Source organism: Pelmatolapia mariae, linkage group LG5 (assembly GCF_036321145.2).
Source record: "Pelmatolapia mariae isolate MD_Pm_ZW linkage group LG5, Pm_UMD_F_2, whole genome shotgun sequence".
NCBI classification, from domain to species: Eukaryota; Metazoa; Chordata; class Actinopteri; order Cichliformes; family Cichlidae; genus Pelmatolapia; species Pelmatolapia mariae.
Window position 1 is genome coordinate 4489614 of NC_086231.1, and position 14772 is coordinate 4504385.

Consider the following 14772-nt stretch of genomic DNA (forward strand, 5'->3'; position numbering starts at 1 on the left):
GCATTATTAAATATATCAGTTTGAATAGAGTGTGGCTGGTTAATTATTGCTTTTGCTACTTTAATTTAATTTTACAGCGTTTTATATTTTAAGATCAACATTTTGAACATTTTGGATCTTATGTGTGTTTTGCTCAGCCAGAATACTACTATTATTGCATTGTGTTACTTAATTAATAATGTTACTTAATTTGTAACACTACATATTATATTACTTTTGCATTACCTAACATGGCCTATTCATATAATTACTTTTATCTTTTAAAAGATAAAGTTAAGGCTGCAGTTTCACACACTTGCACAAATTCCTGTCCTAATGAGCACCTATGCAACAGCTGCTTGTTAGTGTTAGAGTATGAACTCAAAGCCAACAGCAAAGCTGGAAACCATCCCAAAGTGCGTTTCACAGCATTTGCCACAGCAATTTTACTGCAAAAACAGGGGCTATGCTTCAACCTCACTGTTCATCACTGCCTTTGTTACCTGATGAAGCTCAGGCTCTGGCTGTTGGACTCGGGTCAGCATACACTCAGCTTCAACATCACTCTGGGCTCTTCCTCACTAGCCTCGTGTTAGCGTGCTCTCTTTATGGATGCTTGCCAAAAAAACCAACCAACCAACAAACAAACAAACAAACCAACAAACAAACAAACAAACAAACCAACCAACCAACCAACAAACAAACAAACCAACAAACAAACCAACCAACCAACCAACAAACAGACAAAAACAATGTCCTGTTAACAGTAGTGTATAGTTGTTTCTGCCCTGTTTGCACATTACCTATGCGAACTTGCTCTTTTCTTCAATAAAAAAAATAAAAGTATATTCCATACTTTCACTCCTACGCCACAAAAGCTGTAGTTTGCTCAGCCGTTTTCTTCCTGATGTTAGATTGTTGTTCACCTATTAGAAATAAATATTGTTAAAAGAAACAAACTGTGGTCGTAACTGATAGTTACAGGTTGAGTGCTGTGCTGTGCAGAATGCAGACCATGAAAGCTCTGCAGAAGACTTGTTTGTAATTTGATCATATCTCATTTCCTTTTAGGTGAAATGATATTTAAATAATATAGCATTTTATGTTATCCAGCAGTTGATTTACTTTAATTGCTAGTGTTTGCCTGCTAGTACAGCTTTTTTGTGACAGGAACACCCTGTCTGAGTATCGAGCCAAAGCCACAACTGGCACATGCAACAACTTGTTATTAGCCTACAGTTAGTATGTCAATGTGCTATTATTAGTTAATTAGTCATGCACTGTATAAATACCTGCAGGTATTAATGTTTGCAAGGTACATTATCTAAATTCTGTTGATAGCGTACATGTTTACATGTTACAGTTACAAAATAACCCTTAGCTTTTTTGCTGTTAGCAATTTAGTGACGTGAATGCATCCTCAGTTCGTCTGGGATCACAAATAATAATTCAGCAGAGCAGAATTTAAATCTGGATTAATTGTCAGAAGGCCATGCTGCTTGTAGCTTCTTCTTGATTGTCTTCTATGGACAGACAGTTTGTGTCCACAGAAGACAATCAAGGAAAAACCAAGTGGTCATTCCTGTTATATTTCTTTGAAGTCCACCTGGAGAGGATGTGCAGGTGGTGCATTCTAATATAAAGTCTTGGGTTAGCTGGTCCACATTGTCATAAAACACTGGCAAGCACATGGACATCTGCATAGACCTCCATGCTCTCTGACTGATGACGAAATTTATGTAACTTGGTCCTCATCAAACTCACTGACGCAAAAAGTATAATTAAGGCTTAAATCTTCATCAAACCTAGAGAGATGCATTTAAATACACTGTTGTGATATCAAAAAGACTAGATAAAGATCTTGGTGACTAGATAGGCTTTGTGTTATTCCAGTAATGTAATAATGTCTTGCTTGTGTGCCTGATGCCACATCCAGCTTTACGCGTGTTACAGATAAAGCTGGATAAGGTTGGAAATGATGCACCTTTGATCCAATTACTTTACCAGGAGCAGAGTGGATGCAGTACAGTAAAATGTACGCAGTGTACGCTATCGAGCATATTTTGATCTGAACTATCCAGTAAAGAGGAGTTGCTCTGCACCTAGCATTGTTGTTATAGCTGCCTTGTTGTAAACACTGAGACACCAGGTTAGAGTTACTCTTGCCTGATCCATGCTAAGCTTCTAGCTTGTTAAACTCTATTTAAAGTCTTCCCTCACACAGTGATAGCTCTAATTTAAGTGCGCACATAACAGTAGATAGTTATGGAGTAGATAGGAGGAGAGTTGTTGGCTGGAGCATTTTGCACAGGGTGTATTTGCACAGCTGAGCGTAGCACTGACATAGCTAACATCACTGTGATAATTAGACCTGTAGGCATAGTTCGGTGTCAGTGCAGGGTAGACCTCGGTATCTGTTTTTCAGGCTTCCTGTTCTGCTCTTTATTTTTTGCTCTGTCTTCTGTGTTTCCCCATGTCTCGCTTCCATGCATATGCCATGACTGACAGTGTTGGGTGGAATGTGAACATTCGGTTTTTAAATAGCATCCTGGCCTGAATCAGCCACTCCTAATAAGGCAGAGGGCCGTGACACTGGCCCTAAAATATCAGCAACCACCTCACTGAGAATAAAACTTTTCCTGGCCTTGTTATTCAGGGACAACTGATAATAGCTGTTGGATATGAGTGCAAACAAGGTACGCTAGATATAGATTTCTCAGAGCTGTCATAAATATATTTCAGGCAACATAACATACTCTACTGAATGTAGCCTCGTGTTCAGGATGTCTCTTGAACTGCAGGTAATTGTACTTTACAGTAATGGCAACTTAAGGTGAAGAACAGCTTTGAGGAAACCTTAATTTGTATTATGCACTATCAACGTTTGACACCAGGTTTTACAATTAACTTTCCTTTCATTTTCCTTTATTTAGGATACTGGTGGGAGCTCCAAGGGCGGCAGGGCAGGGTAAGTTGACGGGCAGTCGACCAGGAGCCCTGTTCAGGTGTCCGATCACACCAGAGGAGTACGACTGTGAGAGGGTTGACATTGATGGAGACGGTGGGTTTAAAGTGCAGCTGAAACAACTTGTCGGTTGATTTGTCAATTCATCAACCAAACTATGACGTGACTTTTATTCTTGGTGTTTCACTTTGTTCTCTGTACTGTGAAATGAAACACTTCAACCAAAGACAAAACTTTAAACACATCAACTTGGGCTTTAAGAAATCTAAACAACACCTGGACCTCTGTCGGTCAAAGAGAATTATCTTTATTATAAACTACATTATCCCAGGCAGAATATTAATGGTTTCTCTGACAAGCATCATGGAAATATATGCTGTTACTGTATCATATTTATAAAGATACCTGCTTCATTTTTGTGAAGTGAGAAGTGAAATAACACTTCTAATAGGTGAAGTGAATAAATAACAAAGTTCTGTTTGCTTGTAACCATAATGTTCCTGGGTTACAATATGGAAGTCATCATGACTGACAGTTCACTCTGTGTTCTCTTTCAGTGAGTTGGGACAGAGAGAGCAAGGACAACCAGTGGCTGGGAGTTACAGTCAAGAGTCAGGGCATTGGAGGGAAGGTTGTGGTGAGTACCAAATGCCCAAATTGGGTAAATTCATGTTGTGCTGATGATCAAGAGATATGAGAGCAGACATTGTGCATTTCCAGCTTTGGTTCATCTGCCAAGTTGTTGTTTATAATGATGAAGACTTTAAGACTAATTTGGTCATTAAACTGTAGCATAGTATCATATTCTTAAAAAAAATCAAAAGCTAACTGATACCCAGGAAACCCTAATGCATCCCCCCTCCCCCTCCCCCCTCACCAGACCTGCGCTCATCTATATGAACTGAGGCAACGTGTAAACCAGTCATCAGAGACTCGGGATCCCATTGGACGTTGCTATGTCCTGAGTGAGGACCTGACTAATCGAGATGACCTGGACGGAGGAGAATGGAAGTTTTGTGAGGGTCGGCCACAGGGACACGAGCAGTTTGGTTTCTGTCAGCAGGGCCTGTCTGTCAGTTTCACCCCAGACAACAACTTCATTCTGTTCGGTGCTCCAGGAACATACAACTGGAAAGGTAATGTGACGGACTAATAGAAGCCTTTATTTAGAGTTTTATGTTTTACTAATCGGAAGACCAGAGGAAAACCTGTGTAGTGTGATTTGAGATTGAATGTACTGCTCACAAAAATGCAGGCAAGGGGTGACGAAGGGCTGGAAATCATCTTTCAGATGGATCCCTTCTTGACATGCCCCATTTCATTCATAAAGATGAATGCTAAGCAGAAGGAACTGGCAGTGGGGTTTTTTTTTGTCTTTAGTATCTACTGATTCCTTCTCTTATGCCTTCTTGAGTGTTGTTCTATTACAGTGCAAAGACGATTTACCACGAATGTAAAAGAAATATGAGAAGAAACTCCTGTTGCAGCTAATGCATGCTAGAGAAGAAAAGCAATGCAATGAAACTGTCTAATTAAATAAGTACTACTAACAGGACAATCCAATTAATTTATAGGCCAATCTATTGATTGAACACTGAAATTATGCAGCACAGCTTAATCCATTTAATATGAATGGTCTAAGATATATTGGATGCAAACATCAGTTTCTGGATGATTCATATTTTAATAAAAGGCTGCTTTATGGAATAAAAGCTGAATTTACAGAACGCCTGTTCTAAAATGTCTAAATTCTGTCAGCTCACATGCTGGATTTGGGAAGCAACATGTGAGCATGTGTATCTATGACTTTGTCCCTGTTGTTTAAGATAATGTGCAAATCTGTGTTTGTCACCGTGCTGTGCCCTCACCTATTTCCTTTCCAGGCGAGATGCGTGTTCAGCTCCTAAACCAGACTCTGCTTGACCTCGGTATCTATGACGACGGACCTTACGAGGTGGCAGATGAAAAACAACTTAATGCCCAGCTCATCCCTGTGCCCTACCACAGTTACCTGGGTAGGATTTGCCCTCCCTGCTCACTGCTGCCTGCGCACAGGAGAGATAGAGAGGGCCGGGGGAGGATGACACCAGGACTTAGACTGTACCCCAACATGGCTGACTTAACCACAGGAATTAGCAACAGTAGCAACAAAACTGCCTCTGATTGGTTGAAGAAAATCTTGTAGTGTTCCTACCATTCCTGGACATGACTTTTAGCTCAGCAATTTATGACTCATGAAGCCCTGAACAGGACTCCACCTCATTTTTCCAGCCTTTGTTTGACTGTGGGTGGACATGTATCCTGACAGGATCAGTCCTCATGTTGCTACTATTTGCTCACTTTCTTGGGAAAACAAGGGAAAATACTTGATGTTATCCTCATTCCAGCTACTGCCCATTGTCTGAAAATGTCAATGGTGTACAGTCTGAGCCTGGCGTGTCATCTCTCCACCAGGTACCCAGTGGTTTTGCAGGACAAACCACTGCAGCACCACAAAGAAAGCAATCAATCACAACCTCTCACCTGCACCTCCCTCTCCCCTTTTTTTCCTCTTTCCACCCCCACCACCATTTCACCATTCCATCACACCCTCCCTACGCTCCTCTTTCTGCTTCTTTCTGTTTTCTCCTCCTGTTTTGGGCCATAGGGCTCTTGTTCATGGCTAGTCCCATTGAAGATGCGCTGCTGTACAAAACTCTGGAACCATCAAGGCGGCCCACATCGTTTGAGGATGTAGCTCATAATAGCTACCTAGGTTTGTAGGCTTGAGGTGCTGTCGTTTGGACCGGACTGAGCTTGTAGTGGACATATTATCTTATTTTTCTCCGTCTTTGTCTTAATCCTTTCTGATCAGTTACACAGTCTGTCTGTCTATATAGATTTTAGTGTGTAATCTATGTTAAAAAGAGACAGCCATCCAAAATTATACTTCCATTTTTATTTAATTTTTTTAAATTTCATTTCATTTCATTTTTGGCACAGTTCTATAGTTGCAGAAGAGATGGCCTTCTCTTTGGGTAGCGGGAGGTGTTTGTCTGTTCTGTCTGTCGATCTCTTTTGTTAGTTTGCATGTGTCTGTCCGGATGAAGCTTTCCAGGGTATCTTGGTGGTGGTTTCACTCTAAGTAGTTGCAGTTATACTAAACTGAATTGTTTTAAACGGTTTAACTAATATACAAGACGAGTCCACAGCTGTGCGAGGCTATACCGAGGCACATCATCAACATGCTAACATATCTACAATCAGTGCTAATTTTTTTAACACATTAATACGCTAACTTTTGCTAACAAGCATTGAACCCAACTGCAACTGAGGTGGATGAGAATATTATATATATTTGTTATGTGTGGTATGTATTTCATTACTGACTATTGAAATTTGGATGATGGCCTGAAGGCTGATGGAGTTTTTGGCATCAATATGAATGGCTAGCAATTAAGTTTCATTAAGTTCTATTCAAAAGCAAAAATACCAGTGTAACAGCGGTGAAAGAGGAAAAGTAACTCTGGTTATCACAAATGTCTGTACAGCATTTCAAATATAATGGCAAGAGGCCTGTACTACGAAGACTTCTGCTTATCCTGGATGCTTCGGGGTTGTTGTTTGTACAACAAAGGTGGTTCACTTCTTACTGGGGTATATCAAAACGGTAATTTATGCTGTGAAGCAGTTCCAGATTAGAGATCAATCGGTGCAAAATCACTGCCTATTGACCTGTCAGTTCTCTTGAAAAGAGCGTTACCAGTTCTTGAAGATCCCTTAATCCTCTGTTTCTACAGTTTTTTAATAGGCTCCAATGTCTTTGATGAGTATCAGTAATAAATATTGATTCTTCGATGTAACTTTAAACTTTTTTCCTGTTGGAACACTTTTACAGCACTTTTATTATTTTATAAGCATTAACATATGAACCTAAATAGGACGCCTGTTTTTACTTTTGGACTTAATTTGCACGTAGACTAAGTTTGAAAGGGTCAGAGGGTTGAATACCACTGGGGCAGCAGCTGAAAGATTAAAAACTAAAACTGTCCTTTACATATTAATTTAATGAGATACTTGATTGTATGTCTATCAGATTTTTAATGACAGTGTTGTGATGTGATCAGTCTGTCGAGTTACACCGTCAGCATTTTTGTCAGCTTTTCTTCGAGGCTCAAAGTAGGCTAAATTTTATTAATATAGTCACTCCTTTCTGGTCTTACTGACCAATGCACTTAAAGCCCATACTTAAGTAAAACTGTATTACTCTACAGTTCTCTTCCTCACACACATACTCTTACTGCTTTATCTGCAGCAGCTTTGTTGCCTTAAATCTATATTACATGTTTGAACTTCATATTTTCTCCAAAGTACAGCTTCATCTCCCTTTGAAAAAAAGGGAACCGCTCTACTGTGAATACATTTATCCATAATTATGATGAGTCAGATGCTGCTAACACCACCCTTTTCATGTGAATGTGCGGGCAAAATCCTGGTTTAGTTTAGCAAGTTGATAACTAGCTTCATGTGAATGCTCATCCTGACTGGATAAGTGAATGCCCTGGGTATGACGAACTCACTTTGTAGTACAGGCCTAAGGTCAAATGAATCAATAGTGGTGCACTGTCACACTGATATTTTCATTCAAACGATAGATACATTTTATCAAGATAATGATGTGAGGCTTTGTGATGAATTTCTCAGTATTTAGTGTCAGTTGTTAGTGATCCACAGTCTGCTGAGCAGGAGCTATTCATTGTTATTTTGGGTTTCCTGTCATTATTTTTCCTCTAAGTGTGTGGATCTGCTATAAATCTCTTTATTCACATTCCTCCAATCCTGCTTACCCTCCTACTCACCGTATTGAGCCGTCTCCTTGACAACACTAATTCCCAAATGACCTTTTAGCCTTCATTTATAACCCATGTGCTTCCATTGATCCTAACCAGATGATACGACACACCTATGCATGCTTACTAAACTGTTGTAGGAATTTTCAGCTTTTGTTGGATCTGAAATATCACTGTATTGTGTCAAATAGGAACAGTAAAAGTATTCATTTAAAGAAGTGATGGCCTGCTGAATGAAAAGAAAGCTTTGTTTTTATCTCCATCAAGGCCAAATCCAACATTACACATAGAATCTCTTCATTACAAGCTAAAGGGACTAATGCTGAGGCTGCACCCGAGTAGTTACCATAATTAGAAAAGTCAGCATCGAAACAACGAGTACATAGAAGCATCAACATTTACAAGTATCATCTTTGGCTCTTTATCAGGTAAATTCAGTTTTAATTTAGAGAGGCTTTTAGTCAAGAAATAAACTCTACTTAAAATGTATAGCCGTAGCAAAAAGAGTTATGATAAATAAAATATAGTAAATACAACTTAAGATGAACATCACACATGACATAATACACCATGTGATTTATTTAACAAAAACTGTGCCAAATGCAGAAGTAGTATGTGTAAAAAATAATTACACTCATATTGCATCATATAGCAGTTAGGTATTGCACCTTTATTTTATAGATGAAACAAAATAAAGCAAAACAGCTTTTTAATTGGCATCCTTTATTGTCAGCTACTGTCTCTCTGGTCCAAAGGAGGAAAAACATAAATGTAAATGAAATAAAATGTGGATAATAAATTATATATAGTAGGAGTAGGACACTAAAGAGTATATCATTGGAGACTAATCAGTAGATACTTACAATTTCGAGTAATTGCTGACAAACCCAATGGCTAGGACATATTTAGCTGGTAGGTAAGAGAATATTTAAAATAAAGAAATAAAAAAATAAATATCCGAAATTCCATCGTTCTGTCCAAAAAAAACTGAAAAAACTGAAATAAAAACTAAGCTATTTATTAAGGTTACCATTGCTTAACATTGCAAAAACTTTTTTCCATTATGCTTTCATTCCTTAATTAACTTTATAGTTTCTACCATGTTGCAAGCTTGTGAGCTAAAAGCCAGCCTGCGAGGAAAAAGTTGCACCTTGTTCCCACATCTGCTGGTTTTATAGAAGCTGCAGTGCTGCATTCCCCACCTGCCACCCTGGAGCTGCTCACTGTTTGTCTCTGTCTTGTCTCCCTCTGCATGTTTACTCAGGACTAACAAATGTCCTTCATGTCCCGATGGAGACAGATTGTCCTCACTTTTTGCACCAGCTGCCTGCTTTTTAGTCTAGTATAGCGAGTGCATGTAGAAAATGCCTGCGTTCAGGCCAAATGTTTCATATGTTTTGTGTCATTTTTCACAGCTTGATCAGAAATATTCCGCACATGATGCAAACATCCTTCCTCCTCTATATACACGCTGAATTGCTTTACCTGATTTACATGCATGCACATCCTCAAATTCCTCCACACACATGCAGATTATCTTTTCACAAAGCACACTCACAGAGAAGAGGAGATGCTTTAGGCGATAAATCTGCTTAACGTCCACCCACCATGTTTACACACCGCCTTCACCAGAGGCAACCAGTGCAGAGCTTTGGTATCATGAATCTCAGGAGACATTAGGCCAACGTCAATACATCTCATGTTACTATCACAACCAGCCTTTTTGCTTCCACTAGACACACAGCCTTTCACACACACAGCACACAGGACATTTACACCCATCATGAGTTAGGCACAAAATCAATAGTCACTTAAGGAACACATTTCATTAGTAAGAAGATGAGGAGAACATGGCACACTCAGAGGAGGTGATCCTCTGAACCCCACGGTCGATATTAACCCATAACACTTCCTTCCTTCCTTCCTCCTTGTCTGCTTTCCTCTTCTTCCTCATCTTCTAGGGTTTTCTGTTGACTCTGCCATGGGAATAATGAGTCTCGGAGAGCTAACCTTCGTGGCCGGTGCTCCCCGAGCCAATCACACCGGGGCGGTGGTGCTGCTGAAGAAAGACAATGTGTACCGGTTGGTGCCACAGCACATCTTCTGGGGGGAGGAGCTGGCCTCTTCATTCGGATATTCAGTAGCCACCACAGATCTCAACAGTGATGGGTGAGTAAAGGCTGAACAGGAAGTCAGTCTGGTGACCATCATAAAATCATATAACCCATAGGAAATGGGATATACAGTCATGTACTACACAAAAAGGCCAAATTCTTCTTAAAGTTATAAACATAAGATAATATTTTTTAACACCTAAATCCTGCAACAGCATTTTCCTGTGTAAAATGCATAAAATGCATATTCAAGCGCAACTGTGAATATAGATTAGAAGAGACTTGTTAAAGGAAGTGTTCATTTCTACTTTTCCGCCTCTGTTTGCTAGCTGGACGGACCTGATTGTTGGAGCTCCTAACTTTTTTGACCGTAAAGCAGAGATTGGTGGAGCTGTTTATGTGTATCTAAACCCGTTTGGTCACTGGGATGATCAGGCTCGGCCCATCCGCCTCAACGGGACATACGACTCCATGTTTGGGATGACAGTCAGCAACGTTGGAGATCTGGACCAGGACGGATATGGAGGTACAAGAAAAACTTTTTTATTGACTCAGAATGTTTTAATGTTAAAAAGTAACTTCTGCTGTTTGATTCGCTGAATGAAAAACCCAACGACTGTGAGTGATGGTAAATATAAGTCACTGACTGGATGATGATGGTCATGTTTAATATGAGCATCCATCAGGATATAAAAGATGTATAACAGAATATAAATATTAGAAAATAAGGGAAAACATAAAATACAATTAGTGTTCTTTAAATGTTTCCAGCAGTGAAACAGTCAAACAGTTTAATGTGTTGAAAGTCTTCTGCTTGTCTATATCAAACTGTGGTTTATGGTTTAAACCACTACAATAAGAATGTAGGGTTGGAAACCAGTTTGTCTGACATCTATACAGATATTGCTGTGGGAGCACCGTTTGATGGAGATGGAAAAGTTTTTATCTATAGAGGCTCAAAATCTGGAATTGAGACAAAACCTGCTCAGGTAAGTTTGCTTTGGATATGAGCGACTGCAAAAAAATATTAAAGGTCAAAATCAACAGGAGTGAATGAGAGAAAGAGATGACATGGATAAAACTGAGTGTTCTTCATCCCATTAGGTGTTGGATGGCCGGGACTTTGATGTGAGACGTTTTGGATATTCTATCTCAGGGGGTTTGGATATCGACAACAATCACTACCCAGATGTGGCAGTGGGCTCGCTGAACGATTCAGTGGTTCTCTTCAGGTGAGGAAAGATTTTGGTTGAACACCTCCGAAAACATTTTGATGACAGTGCATTTATCTAAGGGATGAAAACATATTATCAATAAATTATTAAAAGTTTTCTTTTTTCTTGTCTTTTTGTGTTTTCCGGTGTCCTCAAGATCTCGTCCTGTCATCCATGTGAAGAGAGACATAACTATTGATCCTCCACAAATAGATTTGGAGCAGTCCAACTGCAAAGGCAGAGATGGAGTCTGGTACTCACTCATAATGCACTAAACTTATAGGATAACTTAACCAAACAAACTGATAATAAAAACATTTAAAGAAATGTTCTTCTATAGTCCTGAAGCTCCTAAAGATCATGTCTTTTTCCCTCTTTGTGGTTTTCTGTTTTTAGTGTGGAGGTCAAGGCTTGCTTCACCTTCGTAGCGTACCCAGCTCACTACTCTCCACACATTAGTAAGTCACACATCGGCTTTCACGACTGTTTCTGTCTTTTGCTCTCACGGGACTTTACATCACAGGAGTCATTTCTATTTACGGTAGAAAGTAACCTTATCTGTGAGGTAACATTAGATCTTATTATGATTAAATCACAGCTGTGTAATACTGTACCTCCTCAGATGGGTTTAGTATATCTTCTGTCCCCGGTGGGTTCTTTAAGTGCTCTTTCGGTGTGTGTCCTGACATTTCTGTATTTCAACCCATCTGTCTCCCTCTATGTGCTCCCCCATTTTACTCCATTCAAGCCCTCGTAGTGCGCTTTGAAGCAGACACAGAGCGCAGGAAGGTGGGCCTCCCGCATCGCGTTACCTTCCTGGGCCGCAGTTTACTGGAGCCGGAGTATACACAGACAGAAGAAGTGCAGCTAAATCGGCAGCGTCACGCTGTGTGCACCAACGCTGTCTTCCAGCTGCATGTCAGTAACTTAACTTCATGGATATGTTTCTTTCTTTTACTGTGGAAGGCAGATTTGTATGGAGTATCCCAGTATGAAAAGGACGCTGAGTTGAATAGACATTGCTTTAATTAACTATTTCATTCTTTTCTGCTGTAACTTTGGCCAGAAGTTTAATTTTACATTTTCCCTCTGTGCAGGAGAACATCCGTGACAAACTGCGTCCCATCTCTTTGGTCATAACCCACACTATCAAGCCCGTGCCGCCACGCAGACACTCTGCAAAAAGGCTGGAGAAGCTGCCGCCGATACTCAATGTCTCCCCTTCCAATACGCTCCACTCTGAGGTCTGCAGCAAAATAGGAAAAGAAGTATTTTTAAGGATGATTTAATTTTTATGAGCTCCTGCTGCTCATAATTTACCATATAAACAAGCCAAAGCTTTATGTAATGCTTTCCATCAACATTGTGTTTCTTCATTAATTTAGACTCAGCAAGGTTATTTTAAGCCAAATCTGTGACACATAAAATAAACTCAGAACAGAGCATTTAAACCTGTTCTTATACTTGGGCTGCTTTTAAACTTTTTCAACTCAACTCAATGACAGGCTCCTCATTAAGCTTATCTCTTACTTACCTTTGCAACTGCATATACACTTTTGTAGCATACAGCAATGCACCCATTGCGGTATTTAGTGAACTGATAAATCATTTAAAGCATAAAATGAGTTGTCAGCGTTAATCAAATGATTGAGCAATTTCTTTAGCATAAGATTATAAAAACCCACAAAAGTTTAAAACTATAAAAACTCTTGAATTCCTGATCTCAGCCTAATATTTGTCTTTTTTAATCCCTGAAGGTGAACTTTCTGCGAGAAGGATGCGGCAATGACAAAATCTGCCAGAGCAACCTGAAGCTAAGCTACCAGTTTGGTACTCGACCCCTGAACTCTGACCTTTTCATCCCGCTGCCAAAGTAAGTATCTGCTGTAGCTTTTCAGTGCAGCCCGACACCCCAACAGTTTTTTATTGTCTGACTGAGATGATAGCGATGATTAATGGCAAATCTTCAGGAAACAGTATGGTATCATATCTAAATTGTTATTGTTTTAATTATTTATTATTAAATAAATAACAGTAAATCTTACGCTGAAGTATGTTAAGTTGAAAGGGTTCAAGCTTTTCTAACAAATCTTCCAAAAGCTCCTCTGTAGCTATCACTGCAGATGAATGCATAGGCAAAGTGTCATATTGGAATAAAGAGTTAACAGTTTACAGCCCTACCACAAAAAATCTACAATTATCTTCAGATTGCTTACTCAGCCTATTTCTGCTCAACCTTCAAACTATGTTGAAATGCCTCTCTTTAAAAATGTTTTGTCTTTTTTGCCTCCTTTGCCGTCATACAGAGATGAGGACGATGTGCAGGTGTTTTCTCTCTCAGATCAGCGGCTGGTGGTGCTGGACATCACCGTCACTAACATGCCCTCTGACCCTCTTTACCCCGAGGAGGATGGCGATGATGCTCATGCTGCTCAGCTTATTATCTCCCTGCCAAACACACTGTCATACGCCGGCTCCAGGATCCCAGAGCAGGTGTGAGATCTGCTAAATGTAGTCTCAGACTATCGTTTTAGAGTTGATGACATGTTCCTCTGATAGTATTTGTCTGATTTGACTGCAGATGAGATGTCAAGCAAACCAGAATGGCTCCCAGGTTGAATGCGACCTGGGAAACCCCGTCAAACGAAACTCTAAGGTAAGACAGAACTGTGTGTTTATTGTTAAACCCAACAAAAGAAGCAAAAACATGTTTTAAAAAACTTTATTCTCATGTTTTTTTCCCTCAGCTGAAATTTTCCATCAGTCTGAGCACAGCTAACATCACTATTGAGACCACCGAGCTGACAGCTGAGCTCTCACTGAAAACGTAAGTTTTCTGCATTTTTCCTGATATGTGACAACAAAGATCACATTCTTACTTTTTATGTTTTGAATTTTATCTGAGTTCTTTCATCGTTTTGTCCTCAGCATCAGCGAACAGCCTGACTTGGTCCCTGTGACAGCTTACGCTAAAGTTGTGATAGAGCTCCCTCTGTCTGTCAGTGGGTGAGTAACACCTTCAGTCTATTAAAAGAGTCTGTGGCAGTAAAGCTGCTTTATGTAGGTGTACTAAAACACCCTCACATGCTTTATGGTTGGTAAAATCATTTCATTCCACATTATCTGTCACATAAATTTGATCAGCTTCGCTGAAGCTGTATTTTTTTCCACACTGAGGTTCAAGATTTAAAACCAGGACTTCATGTGTTTATGCCTGCACCATTATAACAAGTGGAAATATGCTCACTTTATACCTCTCTAACCAAAGAATGACCTTTGGAAGTGTGAAAACTATTATTATAATTTAAAATGAAACCACATGTATTTTAATAATATTTAGCTCATTTATTAAAAGGTTTTTAAATTCAATTATGAATGCTTCGCTTTAAGACGCAGTCTTGCTCATCAGTAAAAGTGGTTGAATAGTGAGGAAATAGACAGTAATGTAATGACAGTAATGTTAAGTTTTGTGTTTCCAGCCTTCTGACACACTGACGGTCACTGTACTCTCTGTTTTAGGCGCGTCAATCCCGACAAGCTGTTCTTCAGCGGTGCAGTGAGGGGTGAGAGTGCTATGAGCAGTCTGGACGACATCGGCAGCACTGTGGATTTTGAGTTTGTGGTGAGAAAAGAGTTTGTGGCTATCTGGGATGCTGTTTTGCCACCTACAT

At 39.7% G+C, this 14772-nt stretch overlaps 1 protein-coding gene across 3 annotated transcripts in view; it reads left to right on the top strand.

Moving 5' to 3' along the window:
• itga7 (integrin, alpha 7) overlaps positions 1 to 14772 on the top strand; it is a 37074-nt gene that overhangs the window by 12182 nt on the left and 10120 nt on the right. For 2 of the 3 annotated variants that reach the window (XM_063473381.1, XM_063473382.1), the window contains exons 2-19: positions 2913 to 3040; positions 3502 to 3581; positions 3825 to 4080; positions 4828 to 4959; positions 9735 to 9942; positions 10217 to 10413; positions 10788 to 10876; positions 10992 to 11119; positions 11259 to 11354; positions 11498 to 11559; positions 11850 to 12019; positions 12199 to 12345; positions 12859 to 12974; positions 13408 to 13594; positions 13683 to 13757; positions 13849 to 13928; positions 14030 to 14107; positions 14621 to 14723. In XM_063473381.1, coding sequence (XP_063329451.1) covers positions 2913 to 3040; positions 3502 to 3581; positions 3825 to 4080; positions 4828 to 4959; positions 9735 to 9942; positions 10217 to 10413; positions 10788 to 10876; positions 10992 to 11119; positions 11259 to 11354; positions 11498 to 11559; positions 11850 to 12019; positions 12199 to 12345; positions 12859 to 12974; positions 13408 to 13594; positions 13683 to 13757; positions 13849 to 13928; positions 14030 to 14107; positions 14621 to 14723 — 2332 coding nt within the window. Of the gene's footprint in view, positions 1 to 2912; positions 3041 to 3501; positions 3582 to 3824; positions 4081 to 4827; positions 4960 to 5591; positions 5700 to 9734; positions 9943 to 10216; positions 10414 to 10787; positions 10877 to 10991; positions 11120 to 11258; positions 11355 to 11497; positions 11560 to 11849; positions 12020 to 12198; positions 12346 to 12858; positions 12975 to 13407; positions 13595 to 13682; positions 13758 to 13848; positions 13929 to 14029; positions 14108 to 14620; positions 14724 to 14772 lie in introns of all 3 variants that reach the window. The other variant, XM_063473383.1, reaches the window with a different exon arrangement.